We start from the raw sequence: 26402 nt of genomic DNA, 5'->3' as shown, positions 1-26402 counted from the left end.
TTTTTCTATTATCGTTTATTTGTTTTTTTTTTAATTTTCAAAAATACATACTATAAATGTTTGCGTCTAACTTAAAAAATGTAAATAGTAATTTAAAAACTAAAAAAACCACTTTTGCAGTTAGGGGAAAAAATCCTTCAGTAATCAGAGATTGAAGTGCAAAAAAAAAATTAAAGATCGAAAGTGTCCATCTTAGAGAAAACTCAATTTTTAAATTTAATTTCAACATTTTTATTGCTTCAAAAATACACTCCCTTTGATGACGTTAAATTTATAAAAAAATCATTACTTCATTTTTATGAAATAAAAAAATATAAAAAAATACGTATTTTCTTATTTTTCATATAGATTTCGAAGAAAAAGGTTTTGGGCAAAAAAAAAATTTTGAATGATTCCCGTGGAATTCAGGGACCAAATGTACCTTTAAAAAAAAAGTACTTTTTAAAAATGTTTGCCTTATCGCCATACTTTTCTCTACATAAGAAGCAACTTGGATTTCTACTGCAGTTTTCAAACTTATGAAAACTTTGGTTGTTGTTTTATAAAATTGAGCGTCTACATGCAATAATCGGTCGAGCGCTCGGCTGAACGCTGTAATGCCAGTCAGACGGGTCAAAAAGTAAAAAAAAAAGAAAATGAAAATTTTGATTTTTAAAAAATAGTACCATGCAGAAAATGAAGAGACGCATCTTTTTTTCCTTTGAGATTTTTTTATAGGACGAAAATTTAATTTAATAAATCCAAAAAACTGAAAATTTTTTTTTCACTATTTTCATTATATTTTTAAACATAAATCGTCGTAACTTCCACAAATATTAATGAAATCGATTAAAATTCGGTATACAAACGCATTAGGGTCTAAAGAATACGATAAATTAATAAAAAAATTTATAATCATTAATTATTCAATAAATTATTATTATTATTAATGACGTGTCGATAATCACGATTTCTTACCTTCGCCGAGAAAAAGTCTGTGAGGAACTTTCGAGTTGAAAGAACTTCCAGTGAGACATTTGTTTATTAATATATAAAGAAGTTTTTTGGAAATTTTCGAGTCAATTCATTCACAACTTTCAAAAATATAAGTGTTTTTTGAAAAAGCGGGTGGCGCGCTAGCGAGTCGCCGCGTGGAGAGTTTCGTCTGCTAGAATAATAGTAGGCGATAGTGTTTTGTTTTCGTACATATTTTTTATTTATTTTCGTATATAAGCAAGCATGTCCGGCAATGTTCTCTAGACCCTATTGCGTTTGTATACCGAATTTTAATCGATTTCATTAATATTTGTGGAAGTTACGACGATTTATGTTTAAAAATATAATGAAAATAGTGAAAAAAAAATTTTCAGTTTTTTGGATTTATTAAATTAAATTTTCGTCCTATAAAAAAATCTCAAAGGAAAAAAAGATGCGTCTCTTCATTTTCTGCATGGTACTATTTTTTAAAAATCAAAATTTTCATTTTCTTTTTTTTTTTACTTTTTGACCCGTCTGACTGGCATTACAGCGTTCAGCCGAGTGCTCGACCGATTATTGCATGTAGACGCTCAATTGTATTCTTTGTCAACTTTTATAAACATATTAAAATAATTAAAATCTAATTTTGTAAATTTTTTCTTAAAGAATTTATTATCCTAAATTTAAATTGTACATTTTACTTTTAAAAAAAAATTATATTTGTAATCTTATATTAATATTCCACATGAGAATACAAAATGAAAATTAAATTCATTGTACATTGGTAAAAAATAAATATTTATATATATATAAATATATAGGTATAATAATTTTGTTATGTTCCCATTAAAATACCAGTTGATGTTGGAGTTTTAGATGATGGAGCACTTGCTTGACGAACGCTCATTTCCCATGTATCTAAAAGTTGAGAAACAGAAAATTGTTTGGGAAGTTTTGAAATTCGTGCTGTTAAGGCATCTTTAACACCACTGAGAAATGCAGTGGTATATTCATGTGGTGCCATAACACATCGAGGTGGTGTCAATGGATAATCAGCGGGTACTGACACTGAAACTGGTGGCACACAAGGAAGATGACGATCATCTAACCAGCATATCAATTGAATGCACAATGATCCGGTTTGTTGTGCAGGATCCAAACTTACCTAAACGTATAAAAAAAAAACTATATATAGTATAAAATTTACCAAAAAAAAAAACAAATAAAAATTTAATTAAAAAGAATCTGAAGATTTAAAAATTAGTGAGTCCTTTTAACTTACTTTAAATCTTTGATCAAGTCTTGCTATTTCTCCCTGTAGAACATCAGGTATTTCACTTGTTGATTCCTCAACTTTTTGCCTCTTCAATGGAGGTGGTAAATTTCTAAAAATTATTCAATAATAGAAAAATTTTTTCACTGAAAAGAAAAAAAATTAATTAAACTTACTTAATTTCTGGACCAAAAAATGCTTCAATACAAGGTCCAAAAGTTCTCTGTAAAGTATGATTAGCAACAGGACTTTGTAAATGTGAACTAACTGCTTCTAAAAGAGGACTGAAAAAATGATTTTCCTTTAATGTTGCAAGTGCAGGTCCCACACTGCCATCACCTCTTTTAGAAAAATCCATTTTCTCCAATGCAATTTCACATTTTTGTAATGTTTCCACTGGCATTCTTTTTGATGGATTCGATAAAATTTCAAGAAGTTTTTTCATTTTAGCCGTTTTATCAGCATCTTTAAATATTAAACAAACGTTTAGATTGCTAAAAGCAAAAAAAAATTTCGAAATAAAATTTTTTTTAAAAAAAATTCTTACTTCCTTCGCCATTTAATCGGGTAATCATTTTTCTCAATGGTTCAATGTATTTTGTTAGTCTTCGAAGTGTTTCTTTATAAACATGATCTTCCATTGGACTTGGAGCTGTTCCCATACCCGCAGGAGTATTTAATGAACTACTAGGAGAAGGTGCCATACCTTAGTAGTAATTAAAACAAAAAAAATAAATTAAATTTTCAGAATAGCCAATGATTGATTTAAAAAAATACTATTAAACGTACCGACTGAACGTTGTCCTGAAAGAACTGAAGGTTGAGACATTGGAGAAGGAGCCAAAGCTGGTGAAGGTACCATTTGGTTGCTTAAAATAAAAATAGAAAAATAAACTTCTAGTTTTTTTTTTTCAAAGGGGAAAGAAAAAAATAAAATACCTTTGAGGAGCGCCCAGTCCTCCTGGACTCGGTGCAGAAGGTGAAGGACTTTGATTTAAAAATTGATTCGGTGTAACGTTTCTAGGTCCAGGAAAACCAACATTCATCATTTCCGGAGGCTAAATAAATGAATTTTTCAAATTAATTCTCATTTAAAAAAAAAAAGTTATATTCAATTTTTCACCTTTCTCTGAACGCTATGCATTTGTTGTTGCAATTGATTGGCACCAATTTGTCCCGTGCCCATTTGATTCATTTGTTGTTGCATACCAGTTTGTAAATTATTTTGTATCCCACTTTGTAAACCACCTCCCATTGAACCTCCCATTTGCCCAGGAACCTGATTTGGAATTTGATTCTGTGTTCGGATAAACGAAAAAGAAAAAAAAAATGAAAACTTGAAAGATAAAAATTTTCATGAAAAAATAAATATATATTAAAATTCAATATAAACCTGTATATTTTGTTGCGATTGTCCACCACCCATTTGTGTTCCCATTTGTCCCATTTGGCCAGGTCCAATTTGTACCATTTGCTGTGGCATATTACCTTGGCCAATTTGATTAATTTGCGTTAATATTGAACTATTTTGCATTCCTTGCATTTGACCAATATGACCAACGGCACCCGTTGCTTGGCCTGGCATTATACCCATTCCAGGCATTTTATTTTGCATACCAGGCATATTAACACCTTGGCCGGGTCTTTGATTTAAACTTTGAAGAACTGGAAAAGGGGAATTTTTTTTTTTTTTATAATTTCCATTGGTAGGAGATACATGCAGAAATAATTTCTAAATTTCAATATTGATTCAAATGTAATTCAAATAACTAATCAATTTTTTTCTTTTAGAGAATTAAGTTGAGGAAAAATTTTTTTTCAAAAAAAAAAAACGATAACTGGATTTTACTTTTTGAATTAATTGGTTTAAAAAAAAAAATTCGAATATATATTAAAAGTTAATTAATCTGCAGATAAATTAAAATTCAGATAATTTGTAAACTTAAATCGATTAAATAATAATTAGAAAATAAATTTTCTAATTTCACGAAAAGCTTACGATTAGTTGCCGCATTTGTATTTGGTTGTGGAACCATTCCTTGTGGATTTGCCCCCGTGTTTGGAATTCCCATCATTTGATTATTTCCCGTTCCTTGTCTGGCAAGAGTTTGTAATGCGCCAATTGGATCAGACATTCCTTGATTTGGACCATTACCACCAGGTGCCATTCCTCCACCTTGTTTCTTTGAATCTATCAAATATTAATTTTTATTTAATTGCTCTCTGTTCAAAATTTATTTAAATAATTTTTAAAACATATATTGGTAATATTTACTCATTTCTCTCACGTGAAGTATCAATCTAGCAATGAAACTTAAATATTCCTCCTGAAAATAAAGAATAAATTTTTTTTTTTACTTTTCCTTCCCTTATTTTCTTTTTCTATTTTTCTTCTTTTTACTATTTTTTTTTGGTTGCAAATAATAAAATTGATTTAAATAAAGTGTTTATATTAAGTTAATGAACAAAAAAAAATTTATACATATAAATAAATAGATAAAAAGTATAATTTACTAAGAATAAAAAATTATAATTTTATATACCAAACATAAATTAATCCATATTTTAAAAAAAAATTCTATAGATAAATTAGTTAAATAAATAAATGAGTCAAAAGTAAGACTAATTAAAATTAAATGAAAAATCAAAGTATTACTAATTACAAAAGACAAAATTAAAACTGAACTTCAATTATCGATCTCTTACAATAATAATGAAATAAAGATATAGAAACAAAACAAAATATAAGAACAGAGAATAAACATAATAAGTACTTGCTATGTTGACTTAGAAACAAAATTCAAAATCATTTCATACGATTTTTCAAAGTTATCGAAATTTTTAATTTCATTTATAAAAATTTCTTTCTTTTTTATAAAAAAAAAAGAAACATTTCTACAAATCCTGGTTTATCTAGATTAAATTAAATATGTAAAATATCTAATTAATTCCATTTTATAAAATGCAGAAAAAGTAGAAAATAATAATTAAATAGAAATTCTATTAAATTTAGATAAATAGAAATTTTTCGATATGAAAATTCGATTATAAAATCTACTTTAGAAAATTCTGGTAAATAATAAAAAAAAAAATAAAGAATTTTTAATTCGGGACGCATGATTATGTTTTAAAAATTATTAGTTAGAATTTTCATTTTATGGAATTTCATTTGTCATAATTATTTTTGAGCCGAATTTTTATTTTTTCGAATTAGAATTTTTCGAGAATTTTCATCAAAACGATTTTCTATATTACACGAATTTTTATATAACCGAAAATTCACTTCACAGAATTTTTATTTGTTCGAATTTTTATTTGTCGGAATTTTTATTTGCTCGAATTTTCATTTAACATAATTGGCATTTTAAAGAATTTTTATTTGGTAGAATTTCATTGTAATTGTAATTGTAATTTTTCATATTACAGAATTTTTACTTAACCGGAAAATCATTTAACAGAATTTCTAATTGATAGAGAATTTTCATTTGTCCGAAATTGCAAATGACCAAACAAACAATCGATTTTGGCGCGATTTTTAAAATCAACCAATCAAAATTTATCCATAAAATTGTGATTGGTTGATTTTAAAAATCGCGCCAAAATCGATTGTTTATTCGGACATTTGCAAATTTCGGATAAATGAAAATTCTATGCAATGAAATTCTACCAAATAAAAATTCTTTAAAATGCCTATTATGTTAAATGAAAATTCGAGCAAATAAAAATTCGAACAAATAAAAATTGTGTAATATAGAAAATCGTTTTAATGAAAATTCTGCAAAATAGTAATTCGAACAAATAAAAATTTGGCTCAAAAATAATTTTCTTTTTACATGTTTATTGTAATGAATTCCATCGGGATAATTATTATAAGATTTTAAATTCAATTTAAATTAAATATTTTTTTTAGCATTGAAAATTTTATCCACTTTATTTTTAAATGAGAATAAAAATTTTTTTAGTTTTGGGTTTTTATTTTTTTTAAATTATTTGTTCCACAAAAAAACTAAAAAAAAAAAACGTTTTTTATGTTAAAAAAATTAATACTTACTTTGTTTTTGGCTTTCATAAATACATGACTCTCCATATCGCTGCTGTTCTTGGCTGTTGGCATTCCTGATTTTTGAATAGCTTCCTCTCTATGAATGGGAAATTTAAAAAAAAAAAATTATGTTTCACTTTACTTTCAATTCTTTTATAATTCTTTTAAATAATATTCAAGATTGCCAAAAAATTTTTCATTATTTTTTTCCATACTTTCAGACAAAATATTTTATGACATTTTCGAATTGTTAAAGATGAATTTTGAAAATTAGAAAATTATTCAATATCAATCAAAGATTGATATTTTCTAAAACTCTAAAAGACTTTGGTACTTTAACACACGTTGCCCTTCGGACAAATTATATTGTAAAAGGTAGTGGATCCCTTCCTTACCTCACTATTATTCAGTGAGTTGGGTGAGAATCCATATTAATCAGAACAATTGGTTAGGAATAATTTAAATAAAAGATCAAACAAATATTTAATTAATTGTATATAAATATATATTATGTAATAGCTCAAATAACACAATATTATAGTATTCTGTATTCTAATACAATTTACGTGTGAATGTATGTATGTGTAATAATGTTGTGTGTGTATTGTGTCAAGAGTCTCTGAACTCTTACGTATATTTACCTTTGGAATTCCTCGTGTCTCAATTCCAACGTTGTTTCAATTCTCCAATTTATTACAATTATTTAATATTCTCTTTATCTCAATCAATTAATGGTAAACAAAACTCAATAGAAAACATAAACTCAATTACTATTTATTTTCAATCTTAATCTCAAAACTAAGTGATCTCAAAAGAAACTCATTTATATACTCTTTAAATCAAACTCAAAAAATCAGATTCTCTTTATTCAACTACTTCAATTATCAATTCTTTGTAAAACTCAATATTCTTAAATCAATTCACAATTCAATATTAAATACTCTTCTTGTCAAAAATCTCAACTCAAAAATAAATACTTTAAATAATCTCAACTCAAAAATCAAACTCAGATAAAACTCAATAAAACTCCAAATGGAAACAACCTCGAACTAGAGGTTTGTTTCAAAAGTCTCTCAACTCAGAGACTCAAACTCCAACTCAAAACTCTCACAAACTCCAAGCTCCACTCTGAGCTCACTCTTTACTGACTTAAACAACCCTGGTCTAAGGGGTTGTTCCACCTGTCTCACTCGGAGACCACACTTGGAAGACCTCGATCTTCGTGTGTCAACTGATTTTATTAAGTTGACTTTTGGTGGGGAAAAGTATATTTTATTTAACAAATTTATTGATGTCAATGTTTTTATTGCAACCTTTGCAATATTGGGGTAGTGTTCCAGTTCAGTTTGAATGGACATACCTTGGATGCAGCAATCTTTATTGCGCCATCCTTTGTTTCTTGAATTAAATTAGTTCACTTAGTTTCTCAATTTTATCATGAATTTTAAATAGGTCTTCTTTGGAATTTAGGTTATTAATTGAAAGTTAATATTTAATATATAATTATTTGGACATCTCTAAGAGATTCTAAAGGCATTTCTTATAATGTTTATAAAGTGTTATTTGTTTGTGTTGCATAATGTGTCCTCTTTTTCAAGTATTGTATTAATGAATTATTAATAATGTTAATAATTTATTAATAAGAAGTTACGAATTTCATACGTAACAAATACCCCCCTTCTAAGCGCTGTCGTCCCTTGACAGTCTATTATAATAGTTGTTTCGAAAAAAGTTACATAAATCCCTCTTGATTACATTGTTTTTGTGGTTTTGGTCTTGTGTTGTTTTTTGGATGTTGCTGGTGTTGTATGTTTCTTTTTTTGGTATTATGTTTTCCAATCTTAATTTTTCTGTAAATAAATTGATTAAGATTTGGAATTCTCTATTAATTACTGTTCTCAAATTAAAACTGTAGTAAAGGTAGAGAGTTCCAAGATTTTGAAAAAAGCAAAATAATATATGAAAAAAATTAAGTGTGTAAAAATAATAATAAAAAAATGTTTATTTTTTTGTGTATATATATATATATGAGACAAATTTTATTATTAAGAATATATGTGTATATGTAATTAAAAAATTTGATATATTAACTGAAATATGTTTTTTTTAAAACTTTTTTTAGACGTCTCAATATTTAAAAAGGAAAAAGAATATTGGGAGAAAAAAATACAATAAAAATTTATTTTTATGTGAAATACCAGAAAAAAAATATTTATAAATGTGGTATTTCATACCCCCCTTCTTATTGGCTGTCGTCCCTTGACAGTCTATGTGATATAAGACTAATATTGGGGATTCCGTTTGTATAAAAGCTTTATTTGTAAGATGTATTTTTTAACTTGTTAGTGACCCAATAGATTATATATGTATTGCATGCCCTTTTTTATATGTATCATATTTAGAATATGATTAAAGTATTAGAATTGTTTCGGTTAATGAACTTTACCGTTTTTTTTATTTGTTATTTAAAATAATTTTTTTTTACTATTCCCTTTTTTATTTATTTATATATTTTTTTTCTAAAATATGTTCCCACAAAATGTCATTATTATTATTTTATAATTCTATATTTTATAATGTATCGTGATTTATTACTTCATTTATTTTCTTATAATCTACATTTCTCCAATTATAAATTAAATAATTTGTATCTTAGTATACATGTTTACCCTATTTGTTAATAAATTTATTATTGTAGTTTATATTTAATAATGATTATCATGCGGTTACTATGTTAAATATGAGTTTTAAATCCTATTCGCTATAAAGCAAATATTACAATGCAAAAGTCCAAAAAAATGTAATATATTTTGTTTTTGGTACTTTTTATATTATATAATTTTTTAGCTCAAATGTAACGATATTATTTTTTTGAAATTATTAAAAATATCGTTTTTTTTTAGTCTCATTTTTTCCTTTCAATTTTAATCTAAACCACCATCGAAAGTTATATTTTTTAATTGTTGAATTACATTTTTTTAGCATTAGTTCCCATTGAATAAACAAATTTCAAGGCATATTTTATATTAAATCAATTTTTTACAGTATATGATTATTTGATTCAAGTTTTCTATTTTATTTCCTATTTTTTTTAACCTTAGTTTTCTTAACCCTATTTTTTAAAAAAAACTTGTATAATTCCATTTGTCACTAGTCCCTTTTTTTTAAATATTATCTTATACCCATTTAGTAATCATTTAAACCCTTTTCTAATTTACATTATAGACAGATAGTCTTAAATATCTAATATATTGTATTTTGTTATACGTTTCATTATTGGTATGATAGTTATATCCCATTATCGACCTGTATATAAGTTATTTTATTTATCTGTTATTAATATTTCTAGCACTGACGCTAATTTTTTTATTGTTTTTACTTCTTTATTTCTTACTTTACCATTGTAATCAGGTTTTTGTTAAAAATTAATTCTACGACTTATCCCTTTATTATATTGCTTATTTTTTCAGAATTAATATTAATACGTATTTCGCATTTGTGGCGTTATTTTGCTATTTTAGCAACCAGTTTATTAATTTGTTACTTGCAAACTTAGAATTTGCATAAACCCTAATTCTACTATATGGCGATGGCTTTGAACATTGCTTCAATTTTTGCACTGTTATTAGTTTATTTATTCTGTGCCTTTTCCATGATATTGAAGTAACTATAATTTAATGCTAGTTCGAGCATTCCCTTTAAAATTTTTTTACGATTGCCATCGGTGTAGATGTATATTAATCTTTCTTTATTTATTAAAAAAAAAATTTATCATCGTTTTTTTCAAGAATGCGTTCTTTTGACTTGATCTTTGCTTTTGCGGAACCTTTTTCTTGCTGTATTACTTAAATTAACGTTATTCTTTTCAATAATTCTCGCAACATTATAAGGGCCACGATAGTATGGTGAAAATCTCTTTGTTTTATTCGCTTCAACCTTGTAACTATTTTCAAAAACATTTTCTTTCTTAGTATTGAGTTCTTCCCTGATGTCGTTTGTTTGGTTAGGAAATAATTTTATTCTTCTTTTGTTTTCCTGGTTTGTCTGTCCTATTGCATGTGGTTTTAATCGTATAGCAATTGGTCGCTTTTCTTCATTTACTTCTGTCAGTTTTATTTTAATTTTCCATGAACGTTTCCTTTTTCTCTCTTGTCTTTTGTGTTTTATTCCTTTGTTTATTATTTTTGTCAACACAACATGTTTTTTACAAATTTCTATATCTGGTCCCAGTTTATTTTCTTTTTCAATAGAAAGGGAAATATTATTATTTTCCATTATTTCCCTTCCCATAAGTAGATTTTTGGTTCTATCTTCTGAAAATATTCCTTCTTCTTTATCAATTCTCTCTTCTTCTGGTATAAAGGAGCAGCCTTGTATCATGTTATTCATATCTTGTGGCTCTTTGATTATTTCACCCATTGATTTTGGTTCTGGTTTATCGTCCCAACATTTGTGTTTTTTAAATTCTTCTGCATCTAATTCTTCTGTTGTCTTAGTATTCTCCATATTTTCGATTTCCTCAAACATGCGGCTGTTCCAAAAATAACAATGTTCTTCTAGTATTGAAGTGTCAATTTTTCTTGTAGATTCGTGTATTTTCTCTTCATCAGAATGATCATCCTTTCCTAATTCGTGTTCTGTTTCAATTGAAGGAGGAATCGTGTTGTGACTTTTCCGTAAAATGGGGATGCTCTTTTCTTTAATCGGGAATTCTTCTTCTGTAGATGCTGCTTCTTTTACCAAAGAAATTGGTTGAATAGACTTGGATGATGATATTAAAATATTTAGAAAAACATCTATGCGTTCTTTTTCATCCTTCAAATATGGTTTTCCTATTACCCCGTCAGCATTTATGGGAAAATCGTCTTCTACCACATGAAAAGTGTGTTTATTTTGCAAAATTATTATATCTATTGTCCCAATAGTATAAACTTTATCTGAAGTGATACCTGTTATGTGAGATTTTTCATTTACGTTTACTGGGGCACAGCCTTTTAGTGCTGAACCTTTAATGATATTTATATCTGCCCCTGTATCTATGAAAAATTTTGCTGTTTTATTAAATAAATAGTCTCCTTGTAGTTCAACTACAGGTGATTCCTTCGGTATTTTAGTCATTGTATAAAGACTTGTTTGCTGACGAACTTGTGTCCAGTTTAAACTCTTTCTTTCTTTCTTTTTTGATATGGATTGAGACCTATTCTGTGTACATTTGTAGTCATCATAGTCGTATAAATTTTTATAGTGTTGTTCTGTCCGATTACTTCCTCTCTTGTTATTTGTATCACGATTATAATTTCCTTCATATTCGTTTCCAAACCCTAAATCTGTACGATGACTGTACATCTCTCCTAGAGTCATAGTGTTTAAATTTCTTGTACTATTATTTCCTCTCTTGTTATCGCGATTATAATTTCCTTCATATTCGTTTCCAAACCCTAAATCTGTACGATGACTGTATATCTCTCCTAGAGTCATAGTGTTTACATTTCTTGTCCTACTATTACCAAACCCTAAATCTGTACGATGACTGTATATCTCTCCTAGAGTCATAGTGTTTAAATTTCTTGTCCTACTATTACCCCCATTTCCAGAGGGTGCTCCATGCTGAGGTGTGTCCGACATTTTTGAAATTATTCTATTCCCTACCCAAAAATATTTTCTTTGCGATTAAAAAAAATTCCCACAGAAATTTTTTTACAACCCGAAACTTGCGAAATATTCGTCAACTAAGGGGTGTGATATCCAACCATTTCCTCCTGCAGTTTTCCAACCTATTACAGCTAAGGTGAATATTTCTCCGGTAGGATGCAGTGGTTCAATAACCGAAAAATAAACTTCTTGATCATCAACTTCTAGTTCTATTCCCCCGATTATGTTAAATTGCTGTCCTAAAACATTATCCTCTACTGTATCACACATTTCATAATCTACATCCAAGAGTTCAGCAGAAATATAATTATGCTTTGTTTCTGTGGTTAAAATGATCTCAATACTACCTCCAATTAAATCCGGATTGTGAAAAGCAACACTAAAAACGTCTTGTACTGTCAACGGTATTAATTCATTAAACACAAGGAAGGACATTGTTCACTTTAATCTTTATCTGATACTCATTATATGTTTCACCGCTTTATTCGTCTATTTATCTATTTTTTTTATTTTGGATTTTACTATCCCTAAAAAAATCCAAGTTTAATCTGAGAACTTATTTAAAAATTCCGAAAAGGATTTCTAAATAATGAAATTAAAATTTATTTTATTTCAAGTATGTTTAATTCGCGAAATTCTTTGTTATGATTGTCGCAAGAATACTCGTAATATTTATTTCCTCATTCCAGAGTTACTTGAGTTGTAACCTGATCCAGTGTCGCGTTACCTATATACCAGGTTTAAAGACCTACTCTACTATTCGCAAGGTCTCTCGTTTTTTTGCGTAATCTTTCATTTACACGAAATATGTATCATTATAATTGTACTCTCTTTATTATATTCCTTTCATCGAGAATTCCTAACGATTCTATATTAATTTCTTAATTTCCCTTTTTGTCTAACTCTGTCTATATTTTATCTAGTAGTACATCTTTCGTAAATATTTCTTTTTTATTGAACAACTCAACTATCTTTATTATAAGTTTTCTTTATTAATCGCGTTTAGCACCTGAACTGTAATCTAATATGGAATCTTCTTTCCACTCTCATCGTATTCATATACCTATTATTTCTATTTATTATTTTATTTTGTTTTTATTCTTTGATTTCCCTTTAATTATTTCGCTCTTCTTTTACTCAGTAAAATTACCTTTTCGTCTTAAAAAATCATCATCTGTCTTTACGATTTTGTTATCGCGCATCGATATTTTTCAAATAACTTCTTTTTATACTAATTATGTCTCTCCTTTATACTAAACAACTCTTTATTTCGCGTCAAAATTACGACATATAACAATTTACTCTCTATTTTCAATTTATAATTTCACTTTACTATTTCGACCGTGCATAACTCAAATATAATTTTTTTTTTAAAAAACTTTTTTCCGAGGTAAAAGCCTAATTTAAAATTTTATTTCCGTTATTTAAACAATTTCGTTGTATTAATCCTCTCACTTGCCCAAGTGGCTACACACTTTCGGCAAGGTTATTCAAGGAAATTTCACGTTTTTTGAAGAAACCAGAGCTTGACGGCATTCAAGGGTAGTTACTTTGCCCTATGTTCGACGTTAGCGAAAAAAAAAATCTACCTGATATACCCGCACTTGTAACTAAACATAAACCATATACTCATATCAATTCACATAAAAAATATTTGTGTAAATGTTTTGTGTATTTAAAAAAAAAAATTTTAATTTTATTTTTATTGCCGAAACCAACTATTCTCAAAAATATAAGGAAAGAATCCCACCGCTGCCACCAGTTTGTTAAAGATGAATTTTGAAAATTAGAAAATTATTCAATATCAATCAAAGATTGATATTTTCTAAAACTCTAAAAGACTTTGGTACTTTAACACACGTTGCCCTTCGGACAAATTATATTGTAAAAGGTAGTGGATCCCTTCCTTACCTCACTATTATTCAGTGAGTTGGGTGAGAATCCATATTAATCAGAACAATTGGTTAGGAATAATTTAAATAAAAGATCAAACAAATATTTAATTAATTGTATATAAATATATATTATGTAATAGCTCAAATAACACAATATTATAGTATTCTGTATTCTAATACAATTTACGTGTGAATGTATGTATGTGTAATAATGTTGTGTGTGTATTGTGTCAAGAGTCTCTGAACTCTTACGTATATTTACCTTTGGAATTCCTCGTGTCTCAATTCCAACGTTGTTTCAATTCTCCAATTTATTACAATTATTTAATATTCTCTTTATCTCAATCAATTAATGGTAAACAAAACTCAATAGAAAACATAAACTCAATTACTATTTATTTTCAATCTTAATCTCAAAACTAAGTGATCTCAAAAGAAACTCATTTATATACTCTTTAAATCAAACTCAAAAAATCAGATTCTCTTTATTCAACTACTTCAATTATCAATTCTTTGTAAAACTCAATATTCTTAAATCAATTCACAATTCAATATTAAATACTCTTCTTGTCAAAAATCTCAACTCAAAAATAAATACTTTAAATAATCTCAACTCAAAAATCAAACTCAGATAAAACTCAATAAAACTCCAAATGGAAACAACCTCGAACTAGAGGTTTGTTTCAAAAGTCTCTCAACTCAGAGACTCAAACTCCAACTCAAAACTCTCACAAACTCCAAGCTCCACTCTGAGCTCACTCTTTACTGACTTAAACAACCCTGGTCTAAGGGGTTGTTCCACCTGTCTCACTCGGAGACCACACTTGGAAGACCTCGATCTTCGTGTGTCAACTGATTTTATTAAGTTGACTTTTGGTGGGGAAAAGTATATTTTATTTAACAAATTTATTGATGTCAATGTTTTTATTGCAACCTTTGCAATATTGGGGTAGTGTTCCAGTTCAGTTTGAATGGACATACCTTGGATGCAGCAATCTTTATTGCGCCATCCTTTGTTTCTTGAATTAAATTAGTTCACTTAGTTTCTCAATTTTATCATGAATTTTAAATAGGTCTTCTTTGGAATTTAGGTTATTAATTGAAAGTTAATATTTAATATATAATTATTTGGACATCTCTAAGAGATTCTAAAGGCATTTCTTATAATGTTTATAAAGTGTTATTTGTTTGTGTTGCATAATGTGTCCTCTTTTTCAAGTATTGTATTAATGAATTATTAATAATGTTAATAATTTATTAATAAGAAGTTACGAATTTCATACGTAACACGAATTTTTTTTTAATTTATTCTAAAAATCTTAAAAGAAATTATTCAAAAATTTGAGTATTTATAAATTTTTATCCCAAAATTCTTCGGCAAATCAATATAATTTTTAATAATTTTTCAAAAATTTAATTATTGCAAAAAAAAAATGTAATTAAATATTTTCTAAAATTCTGTGAAAAATTCAAATTAACAAAAAAATTTTAATTTAAAATCCCCAGAATTTCAAGTATTTCTAAAAATAATAAATTTTTAAAAAAATATTTATAGAAATAATTATTTTATTAGACGAATTTTCATTTTTCCGATTAGCATTTGAAAGAATTTCATTTTTTTTTATACGAATTTTTACTTAACAAAATTTTTATTTTACAGCCATTTAAAATTTACTCAAATTTTTATTTAATAAAATTTTCATTTATTTGGATTTTATGTAACTCGATTTTTTAAATGACAAAAATTCCAATTTATTGAATTTTTAATAAATAAAATTTTTAAGACTCCAAATTTTCATTTGCCCGAAATTATAAATGACCGAAAAAATCAATGGACAGAAAGATTTTGGGACAATTTTTTAAATTGATCAATTATAAAAATTGTCAATAAAATTGTGATTGATCAATTTTAAAAATTGCGCCATAATCTTTTTGTCGATTGATTTGTTCGGACATTTATAATTTCGGACAAATGAAAAAATTCGAGGACTTAAAAATTTTATCAATTAAAAATTCGTAAAAATAAAAATTCCCTTAAATTAAAATTTTTTTTTTTTAAATTAAAAGTCATTTAATAAAATGACTGTAAAATAAAAATTCTGCCAAACAAAAATTTGATGCTGATAAAAATTTTGTTATATAGGTAAAATTTTTTATAAAATCTATCAAATTTTAATTTGAAAATTGAAAATTCGTCAAAAAAAAAAAAAATAATTATGATATTACAAATATATGTTTAGAAAAAAATTATATAATTTAAGTACTCTTACATTCTTGAAGCCATTCCTTGTCGAAATGAAGGAGTACGCCATGACGTATCGTCCGAAGCCATGATTATATTTAGTTTTTAATTAAAACTCTTCTGAAAATTGATCATTATTTCAAAAATTTTAATAAACTTTTTCGATAAATTTAATTATTTAAACATTTTTCAAGTTTAATTAGAATAACAAATAAAATTAGAATTTAATTTACAAATTAAAAATATAATACATTAATTTTTAATTCTAAAATTTATATTTAAATTTAAAAAAAAAAAATTTTTATTAATTTTTAAAAAATGTATAATTATTAATATTAAAAGAAAAAAAAATTTATAACTCTTCAAAATATTAATTATTTTCAAAAATCTAAATTAAATTCTCTTTTAAAACTTTTGTTGAAAATTTTTTTCATAATTATTGAAATTTAAATTCCAATTTATATTATATTCAATGAAATTTTTTTAATATTCAAAATATTTTCAATATTAAAAATCTTTTAAAAAATTTAATTTTTGATAAAACTGCTAATTTTTGCAAAATTGAATTATTTAAAAAATTTTAATTAAAATTCTTTGATAAACTAATAAATTTTTTTAATAATTTTAAATTTCAATGAAATTGTTCGAAAATTTAATTATTCATTAAAAAAAAAAAAATTTAATAAAAATTTCTCGAAAATTAAAATTTTTTAAATGTAAATAATTTAAAAATGTTAAATTTTTAAAAATTATACATAATAATAAAATGCTTGGTCTGTCCTTCTGTCCTAACTTGAAGTTGGCCTTTTCTGATTTCACGTGTTTTTTTGAATAGTAATCTTATGATTTTCAGATAGTTGAAATTTCAAAGAATATTATTAAAATAGTTAAAAATAATTGAATTTCCTTAGAGTTATAATTTAAATTATTAAATTTAAAAAAAAAATTTTTCGATGGACAATTTTAGAAATAATTAAATTTTAGATGCTTTTAAATTCAAATTATTGAAAATTCAATTAATATTGAATTCAAATTTTTGAGAATAATTAAATTTTATTTGATTTTAAATTTGGAAAATAATTGAATTTCAGTTAATTTTGAATTGAAAATTTTGGGAAATAATTGAATTTTAATTGAAATTTTGGATAATAATTTAATTTAAGTTCATTTTTGATTGAAAATTTAAATAATTAATTTTGAATAGAAATTTTAGAATATAATTGAATTTTATTTCATTTTAAATTGAAAACTTGGTAAATAATTAAATTTTAAATTGAAAATTTTGGATAATTATTGGATTTTTAATTGATATTGAATGAAAATTTCGGGTAATAATTGAATTTTAGTTTATTTTGAATTAAAATTTTTAAAAAATAATTCAATTTTATTGTGATATTTTTTTTTAAATTATAAACAATTGTTAAATTTCATAAAAAATTTAATTGAAAAATAATTTTGATATAATTGAATTTGTGATTTATTTAATTAAAATTATTAAAAATAATTAATTTAATGAAGAATCATTTTAGTTCAAAATTTGTTAAATAATTGAATTGAAGAGGATCTGAAGAAGATCTACATTTTATACTAAAAAAATATATTTTATTTACATTTTTTTTCAAATGTAAAAAAAAATAATTTTTATTATTATCATTTAATATGTAATAATATTCTAATAAATTAAATTATTATTGATAATATTAATCTTTAATTTCTTTATAACAAACAATTAAATACTCAATTTGGCGCGCTTGCGCGCGTTTTATTTCGCTAGTTTGTTAATATTATCTTCAGAAGATTTAAATTTATCAAAATTATTATTTTTAATTTCATAAAATTCAATTAATTAATCTAAAAATTTTAATTGTAAAATGAATTGTAAAAATTAAAATAATAATAATAAAAAAAATGAATTGTAAAAATCTTAATTTTGATAAAAAATTCTTCGCTAAAATAATTTATTTTTAAATTAACATTGAAAATTTTTTTCAGAAAATTAAATTAAATTTCAAAAATATTCAAATTAAATATTCTCTAAAATTCAATTATTTAATTAATTATTGAAAATAAACAATTATTATCTAAAATTTTTGAAAAAAAATCTTCAACAAAATACAAATTTACAAAAAAGTAATTTAAAATCTAAATTTTAATTATAAAAATCTAAAATTGAAATTTTGGAAAAATTCAATTATTATTTTTCTTATAAATATTTCTAAATATTTAATATCTAGTTTTAATAATTTTAAAATATATCGATTTGTTAAAAATCAGAAATTTAATGGTTATTTCGAAGAAATAATTGTCGATAAAAAATATTTTTATACATTTTATTCCTTAGAATTGAATTTTTCTAAAATTGATTGTTAATTGTTTCTATTAAACTGAAATTTTTTATTTTTCAATTATTTAAAATATAAATAATATTTTAGAAACATTTAAAAAAAATTTAAAGTTTCCTTTGAAATTTTATTTTTATTTATTTTTTTATTCATGATAATATCAAAATTAAAAGTATATTACAAAGATTTATTTTATTAAAAAAATGATTTTGTTTTTGTTATGAAATATAGAAATTTTTTTTTTGATAACCTTACCTTTGTTGATAACAATATACTTATTTGACAGTATAAACAAATTTTAATCACTACAAAATTTATTTATTATTCCTATACTAAAAATAAAACACGATTGGATTTATTAGTGTGAAAATTTTAATAAATATATTATTGATTTATTTTTCAAAATTAATAAACATTTAAACAACTTTTAACCACCTTTTAACAATTTTTTTTAAGGTAAAAAAATGTAAAACCTTTTAACACTTATTTTTTAAGACATTAAATAGAAAAATAATTAGTTAGAACACTGTCTGTCAACTTTGGAAAATTTAATGTCGTCCGATCTTGTGACACTAAGGGTTGGGAAGCGTAAAAGACTCAAATAGGATAAAGTGGAACGTCCGAAGTGTGACGAGACGAATGAATTTTCACCGAATTTAAATTGGTCTAAATTCGATTATCAAATCATCATATGACCTAATTTTCACTTTGCAGTTGGATTTAATCTATATTTGAATTTCCCTAAACTTTAATGTAAAATGTGTGATATTTAAAAACGGCCATATTTTATTTCCCCCCACCAAACTTGAACTAACTTTCCAGCGCATGCGCAATTGCGTTTCGTGGACTGTCTGGCAATTTTTTTTAAATATCACTATGTTTAGGCCTTACGATGACGTAAAAATTGTTTGATATTTATGTTCTCAGTGCATGAATGTGTGTGTGTAGTTTTGTATTTTTGTCTCACGTGGTTTATCAATCGTTTTTTTGATCTACGCAAAAATAAAAGTGTTGTCTTGCTTTGACAGTTGATTTATTTAATTGAAAATGGCACTTTGGAGAAGTTTGCCCTCCAAACTATCGGAAACAGCAAACATTATCTATAGTGCTGGCTCCCGTGCTTCATATCATCCTAATGTAAGTAACAATATTATTTATCTAACCTTTTTTTAATTTTTTGTTTTATATAAATTTTCTAAAAAAAAAAGAAAATACACTATTTATAACATTTTTTGTAATTAAACATTTTAACACTAATAAAATAAGACATTTCTTTTTTCATTGTTTTACTATTAGTTATTTATAAAAAAATAATTTAACTTTGCGTCGTATTATGTCATATAAATACATGTGTTGTGAAAAAAATTTTATATGTATATATAGTTGCAAATCGATTTAAGTTGAATGCAATACTTGCATAATTTTATGCAATTGTATTTATTATTATTATTATTATATATTTATAAATTATCTCTAAAGTAAAAAAAAGATTTATTTTTATTATTTTTGAATGAAACTCCGAAAATTATCTATAATAAAAATTTATATATTTATAGGTTATGTAGAATCATTAATCCTTTGATATCAATTTTGCAAAATTATTAAAGTTAATTTTAATTAAATTTTAGAAGATTAGTAGCAGTTAATTTTTTTAACAGTGATAAAATTTTAGACGATTTTCACTTGAAAATTTTAATAAAAATCATTTCTTTTTTTTTTTGAAATTAAAAAAATTTAATTTTTTCGATTTAAATATGATTTTTTCTATTTAAACAAAAATTTCTTTTTTACATTTTTTCAAAAAGTTAATTACTAAATTACTTATTTTTTTTATTAAAAACGATAAATTTAATAATAAAAGCATCAAAGAAAATAAAATTTTTGAATTTAAAACTATAATAGTCCAACAATTTAAGCTTTTCAAAATTGTTGATTTCTAAAAAGTCAATAATTTTGTTTTAAACTAAAAATTTTTAAATTAAAAATAAATAAATAATTAAAAAAATATAAAAAAAAATTAATAGTTTTAAACGTAATATAAAGATTTTTAAAGAAATATTTTTAAAAAACGTGTTTTAAAAATTTTATATTTTCAAAAGGTAAATTACTTTGGATAAAATGTGAATATTTTGCCAATAGATTAAAAGATGAATTTTTTGAACACTAAAATATACAAAATTAAATGTGAAAAATAAATTTAAAATTGTAAAAAAATTATAAAGGCCTGAAAAGGTATACAATGAAAATAAAATTATTATTATTATTATTATTATTATTATTATTATTATTATTATTATTATTAAATTATATAATACAACTTTTTGTTTAAAAAATAATATTTTTAAAATATAAATTATTAAAATCAGTAAATTATCAAAGAAATTCATTAAAATATTTGAAAATGATAAAATTTGCCAAATTTTATTTTAAAAAGTTTATAAATAATATAATTATTTATATTTAATATATAAATAATTAAATTTCGAAATAGTCGCAATTGCAGGGTGTCTACTAGTCCTGGAAGTCCTGGAAATGTTCTGAAATTTGAAAAAATGTCCTGGAAATTTAAATTTTTGTCCTTGAATTTTTTATATTTTGCTCTTAAATTTTCAAAAATTTATAAAATTTTGTCAATCAAGTTGAAAAAAAAATTAATTAAATAAGTAAAATGAAAATTTACATAAATTACGTAATGTAATTTTTATGAATTTTACTATAATATTTATTAAAATTGTTTTTTAATTATTAAATTTCTGACAACAATAGTTAAATTAAAAAATTATTTTATTCCTTAAGGTCATTCAATTTAATGTCCTGGAAAAATAAGAAATTTGTTCTGGAAAAGTCAGGGAATTTCTTTAATTTTCTGGAATTTTTTATAAATAAATTAAAGTAATTATTAGTTTCAAAATTTTTTTTTACTTTTTTCCTAAAGCAAATGCAAATTAAAAATTTGACCTTCACACTCAATTATTAAGCGTGTGATATATCTTATATTCATTAAGTAAATAATTATTTACTACTATTTATTGAATCTAATAAATGATTTTTTAAACTTGAATAACAATTAATTAATTTTTTTTGAGCGAAATATTTAGTTTTTTAATAAAAATAAAAATTATTTGTTACAATTTTATTTTATCGGTTCAACTTGAAATAAAGTAAATTATTCATTAATAAGAATAATTTATTATTTAATGCTAATACCCACATTTAACTGATAAAAATTTTTACGACGTCGAATAATCAGGCCTCGGATTATACGACTTTTTCGACTATTTCCGACTTTTTTTTCAAAAATACGACTTTTTTCGACTTATTTTTATAAAATGCGACTATTTCGACTTTTTTTACATTTAAAAAAAAAATTTTTTAATAAAATATATTTTTTTTTAGTATAAAATGCCGATCTTCTTCAGATCTTCTTTATTCCAATTATTTAACAAATTTTTAACTAAAATTCTTCACTAAATTAAATATTTTTAATAATTTTAATGAAATTCATCACAAATTCAATTATTTCAAATTATTTTTCAATTAAAATGTTTATGAAATTTAATAATTGTTTATAATTTTGAAAAAATATCAAATAAAATTACCAAAAAATTTTAATTTAAAATCATAAATCAAAGAAAATTCAATTATTTTCCAATATTTCAATTCACAATCAATTGAAATTCAATTATTTTTTTAAAATTTCAATTCAAAATTAATTAAAATTCAATTATTAGCCAAAATTTCAATTCCAAATCTTTTAAAATTCAATTATTTTCCAAATTTTCAATTCAAAATCAAAGAAAATTCAATTATTTTCAAAATTTTCAAATCAAAATCAACTAAAATTCAATTATTCTTAAAAATTTCAATTCAAAGTTAATTATTATAAAAATTTTCAATCAAAAATGAACTAAAATTGAATTATTATCTAAAATTTCACTTAAAATTTAATTATTTTCAAAAATTTGAATTTAAAAGATTTTTAAGCTTAATTATTTCAAAAAATTTTCCATTGAAAATTTTTTGAAATTTAATAATTTCAATTATAATTCTAAGGAAATTCAATTATTTTTAACTATTTTTATAATATTCATCGAATATTCAACTATTTGAAACCATTTTCCAATTAAAAATGATTTTCAAATTATTGTATTTTTGTTCGCAATTTCTAATAAATTTTTTAGTGAAATCATCAAAAAAAATTTTAATTGAGATTCAATTAATTTTAAAAATTTCAAGTGTAAATTTTTGAAAATTTAATTACATTTAAAAAAGGTTATCTAAAATTATTTGATAAATTTTTTTTTAGTTCTGTAAAATTTAATTATTGTCTGAAAATTAACAAAATCTTTTGAAATTCAATTATTTCTAAAAATTTCAACTTTAACCCTTCCAAAAGTATTATTATTTAAAAAAAAAATTTATTGAAAAATCTGTAAAATATTTTTGTTTAAATGAAAATAATCGATTTTTTCGACTTTTTTTGGAATATAAATCGACTAAAACGACTTTTTTTGTGCCTTTAAGTCGATCCGAGGCCTGAATATTAAATTATTGTTATTTAGCAAAATTGTATAAAGTAGATTTTATATTATGTAAAATTTTCAATTTACATTTAACTAAAATTCGATTTAAAAGAATTTTTATTTAGCAGAACTCTTATAAAGCATTTTTTTCTAATACTTTTTCTTTAAATTTTACATTAAAATAATTTTGAATTTAACGAAATGTATGTCTCGAAAAATTGCTAAAAAAAGAACTGAGTAGAATTTTTCTTAAATGAAAATTCTGTTACATGAGAATTAGTTCGAATTAAAATTTTCTTTAATAAAAACTTTGTTAATTAAGAATTTTGTTAAATAAAAATTCTGTTAATTGTGAATTTATTCAATGACAATTTTGTTAAGTAAATATTTTGATAAATCGAAATTTACTAAAATAACAATTCTGTTAAAAAAAATTGTTCTTTATGCAATTTTTCTTGAAATAAATTCCATTAAAAATTGAAATTGTATTAATTTGAAATTCGATGTACTAGAAAATCGGCTTTATATAATTTTACTAAATAAAAATTTGATAATTTAAGATTTGACGCCGTAAAAATTCTTTGAAATTAAATGTTGAGAATATTCATAGGTTACTAATTAGTTTATTTATTTCACTTAAATATTTTATTTTTTACGAAACATTATTTATTTGGTTCAAATACATATGAAATTAGTGGATAATAGACAGGTAAATGATTTAATTGTATCAAAATAAATTTTATTTGATCAAAATAAAAAATTTTTTAGTGTAATTTAGGCCAGGGAATAGTCAGGGAAAAGTCAGGGAATTTTTTTCCTAGCAATTGTTAGACATCCGGTAATAATAGTTTAAATGATTTTAAATTAAACATTGTTATAATAATTTAATTTTCGAAGGGATGCAATGAAAATTTTTCATATCAATTTAAGAAAAAATGAATTATTCAATTTTCTTTTTTAAATAAATAACTAAATTATTAAAATTAATGTTTAAAAAAAAATATTTTTAATATATAAATTGTTAAAATCAGTAAATTATCAAAGAAATTCATTAAAATTTTTGAAAATCACGAAAATTTCCGAATTTTATAGTTAAAAAATTTTATAAAAATAATATAATAATTTGGATTTAATGTAAATAATTAAATTTTGAAATAATTTAATCGAAAGTATTGTCACTAGTTTTTAATTATATTTATTATAAATTTCAAAAGTAATTCAATTTTCGAAATTTTTTTTTTTTTTTTTTATTTTATTTAAAAACCACAATTTTGAAAATAATTTTGTTTTTGAAGATATTTAATTACAATATGATGTTAAATAATTGTAATTTTGTAAAATGTGTAAATTCTTTGAAAACAAGTTGATATTTTTATTTTTAAAATCTGATTTTCGATTCATTATCAGCGATTCGAAAAAAAAAACTTTCCTTTCGATAAAATTCTATAAAAATTCAGAAATTTTTAAAAGAAAAATTAATTAAAAAATTTACAAACAAAAAGTAGGTAAAAAAAAATTTCCAAACAAAAATTAAAAATATAAATGCGTAATATAAAAATTATCTATAGGTTTTAGATCACTATGAGAATCCAAGAAATGTTGGTTCATTAGATAAAAATAATAAGCGTGTTGGAACTGGATTAGTTGGCGCTCCTGCTTGTGGAGATGTAATGAAATTACAAATTGAAGTTGACGAAAAAGGAAAAATAATTGATGCAAAATTTAAAACATTTGGATGTGGTTCAGCAATTGCTTCAAGTTCCCTTGCAACCGAATGGGTCAAAGGAAAAACGGTATAATATTTCAATTAAATAAATTATCAATGATGTTTATAATTTTTAATTACTGTCAATAAAAAATTAAAGAAATTTTATGTGAACACTCTTTGTTAATTTATTTATATTATTTATTTATTTTGTTTATTTATTTATTTTATTTATTTATTTATTAATATTTCTTATATAAAATGTCGAAAGAAATATTAACAAATCAATTATAGAACCAAATAATTAAATAATATATTTTTTTTTTTTATAAAAAGAAACACAAATATTTGATCAACATTAATTAGTAATTTTTGAGCAATTTTTGAATAATTCAAACATTCAAAGATAGTTAAAAATTACTAATTAATTTTAATCGAATATTTGTTTTTCTTTTTTTTTATAAAATAAATGTAAATTATTATATAATCATTTAATTCTATAATAATTAATTCGTTAATTTTTTTCTTATATTTATAAATTTTTTTTTACTGTAGGTTGATGAAGCCTTAAAATTAAAGAATACTGACATCGCTAAAGAATTATGCCTACCACCCGTCAAGCTACACTGTTCGAGTAAGTTATTTAAATATTTTTAAATTGAAATTGTATTTTAATTAGTCAATAATAAAAATGAAGAAAAAAAAATATTAGAAATTAATGTAATAATTATAAAATAATTAATAATTTTACAAAAAAAATAATTATGAGAAATAAATAATAGTAAAAAATAGAATTAAAACAAATTAATAAAATAATAATTTATAATTAAGCTTTGACATTTAAAAATATAATTTTAAATGAAAAAAAAAAAAAATGAAAACAGAAAAACTTGGTAATAAATAATATAATAATTCAAAATAAGTAAAAACATTTTACCTTTAATGGTAAATTATTATAATTTTTTTTTGCAATTTGTAAGTTCTGCTGTTTCTTAAATAAAAGAATAATAATAAAATACTTTATCACCCCGTTATTTAATTTATTTAAATGAATAAAAAAATTATTTTTTTAGTGCTTGCAGAGGATGCGATTAAAGCAGCTTTGTCAGATTATCGTATAAAGCAACAGGGCGATACGGATAATAATAAGAGTAGCAATTAATACAAAATTAATTTGTTTTGAAAATTTGTGTAAAAAAAGAATCATGTAATTGATAAAATAGAAATTCCATTTCGTTTGTTATTTTAAATATATATATAAATAAGTTAAACATTAAACTAAATTTCTTGTAAATAAAATATATGTAGAAGTTATATTTTACTACCAAGTAAAAAAAAAAAAAATATAATAAACATTAAAATTTGTAGCCTTTCAACATTTTTAATATTTACATTATTATAATTGTATAAAATGTAATTTTATTTTTTACTCTAATTAAATAAATCAAAAATTATTATTAAAAAAAAAAAATTTCAGAAAAATATTTTATAAAAATACTATTGTAAACCTAACTATTATTAATAAATAATTTTTCGTTGCTTTAAATTTTTTCTTATAAAAAAAAATTAACTATTATAGAAAGAGAGACATTAGTTATAAATTAAAAAAAAATTATTTTTAATTAAATATAAATAATGAAAAATATACTTTCCATTTTCAAATAAAAAAAATGTTTATCAACTTTTGTGATTAGGCAAACACATTTTTTTTTGTAAAACAAGAAGCTCAGTAAAGTACAAAAATAATATCTACTGTTATTTTAATGATTGT

General features: G+C 23.0%; 2 protein-coding genes across 6 annotated transcripts; one reads left to right on the top strand and one right to left on the bottom strand.

The window, feature by feature from the left end:
- Positions 1-1671: 1671 nt before the first annotated feature.
- On the bottom strand, positions 1672-18962 carry LOC127286497 (mediator of RNA polymerase II transcription subunit 15). Of its 5 annotated transcripts, none has more exons than XM_051312937.1 (14): positions 18839-18886; positions 18654-18735; positions 16090-16178; positions 6282-6369; positions 4506-4557; positions 4230-4421; positions 3624-3895; positions 3354-3527; positions 3170-3288; positions 3020-3099; positions 2778-2936; positions 2407-2695; positions 2240-2342; positions 1672-2122 (listed from the first exon to the last, which is right to left on the bottom strand). In XM_051312937.1, exons 3-14 carry the CDS (start codon positions 16149-16151, stop codon positions 1793-1795), a joined length of 1920 nt encoding a protein of 639 aa, XP_051168894.1. In that variant the 5' UTR covers positions 16152-16178; positions 18654-18735; positions 18839-18886; the 3' UTR covers positions 1672-1792. The 5 variants fall into 5 exon arrangements, with proteins under 5 accessions (XP_051168894.1, XP_051168899.1, XP_051168896.1 ...); XM_051312942.1 differs by having other exon boundaries at positions 16090-16181; positions 18659-18735; positions 18839-18875; XM_051312939.1 differs by lacking the exon at positions 18654-18735 and having other exon boundaries at positions 16090-16181; positions 18839-18962.
- Positions 18963-19327: 365 nt separating this feature from the next.
- On the top strand, positions 19328-26007 carry LOC127286495 (iron-sulfur cluster assembly enzyme ISCU, mitochondrial). The gene is made up of 4 exons (XM_051312935.1): positions 19328-19540; positions 24495-24719; positions 25187-25265; positions 25705-26007. The coding sequence occupies exons 1-4, from the start codon at positions 19451-19453 to the stop codon at positions 25791-25793; spliced, it is 483 nt and encodes a 160-aa protein (XP_051168892.1). The 5' UTR covers positions 19328-19450; the 3' UTR covers positions 25794-26007.
- The last annotated feature ends 395 nt before the right edge of the window (positions 26008-26402 follow it).

Source organism: Leptopilina boulardi, unplaced genomic scaffold (genome assembly GCF_019393585.1).
Source record: "Leptopilina boulardi isolate dan_hultmark-lab unplaced genomic scaffold, ZJU_Lbou_2.1 LbouV2_362, whole genome shotgun sequence".
NCBI lineage: Eukaryota > Metazoa > Arthropoda > Insecta > Hymenoptera > Figitidae > Leptopilina > Leptopilina boulardi.
This window is presented reverse-complemented; position numbering and strand designations above follow the sequence as displayed.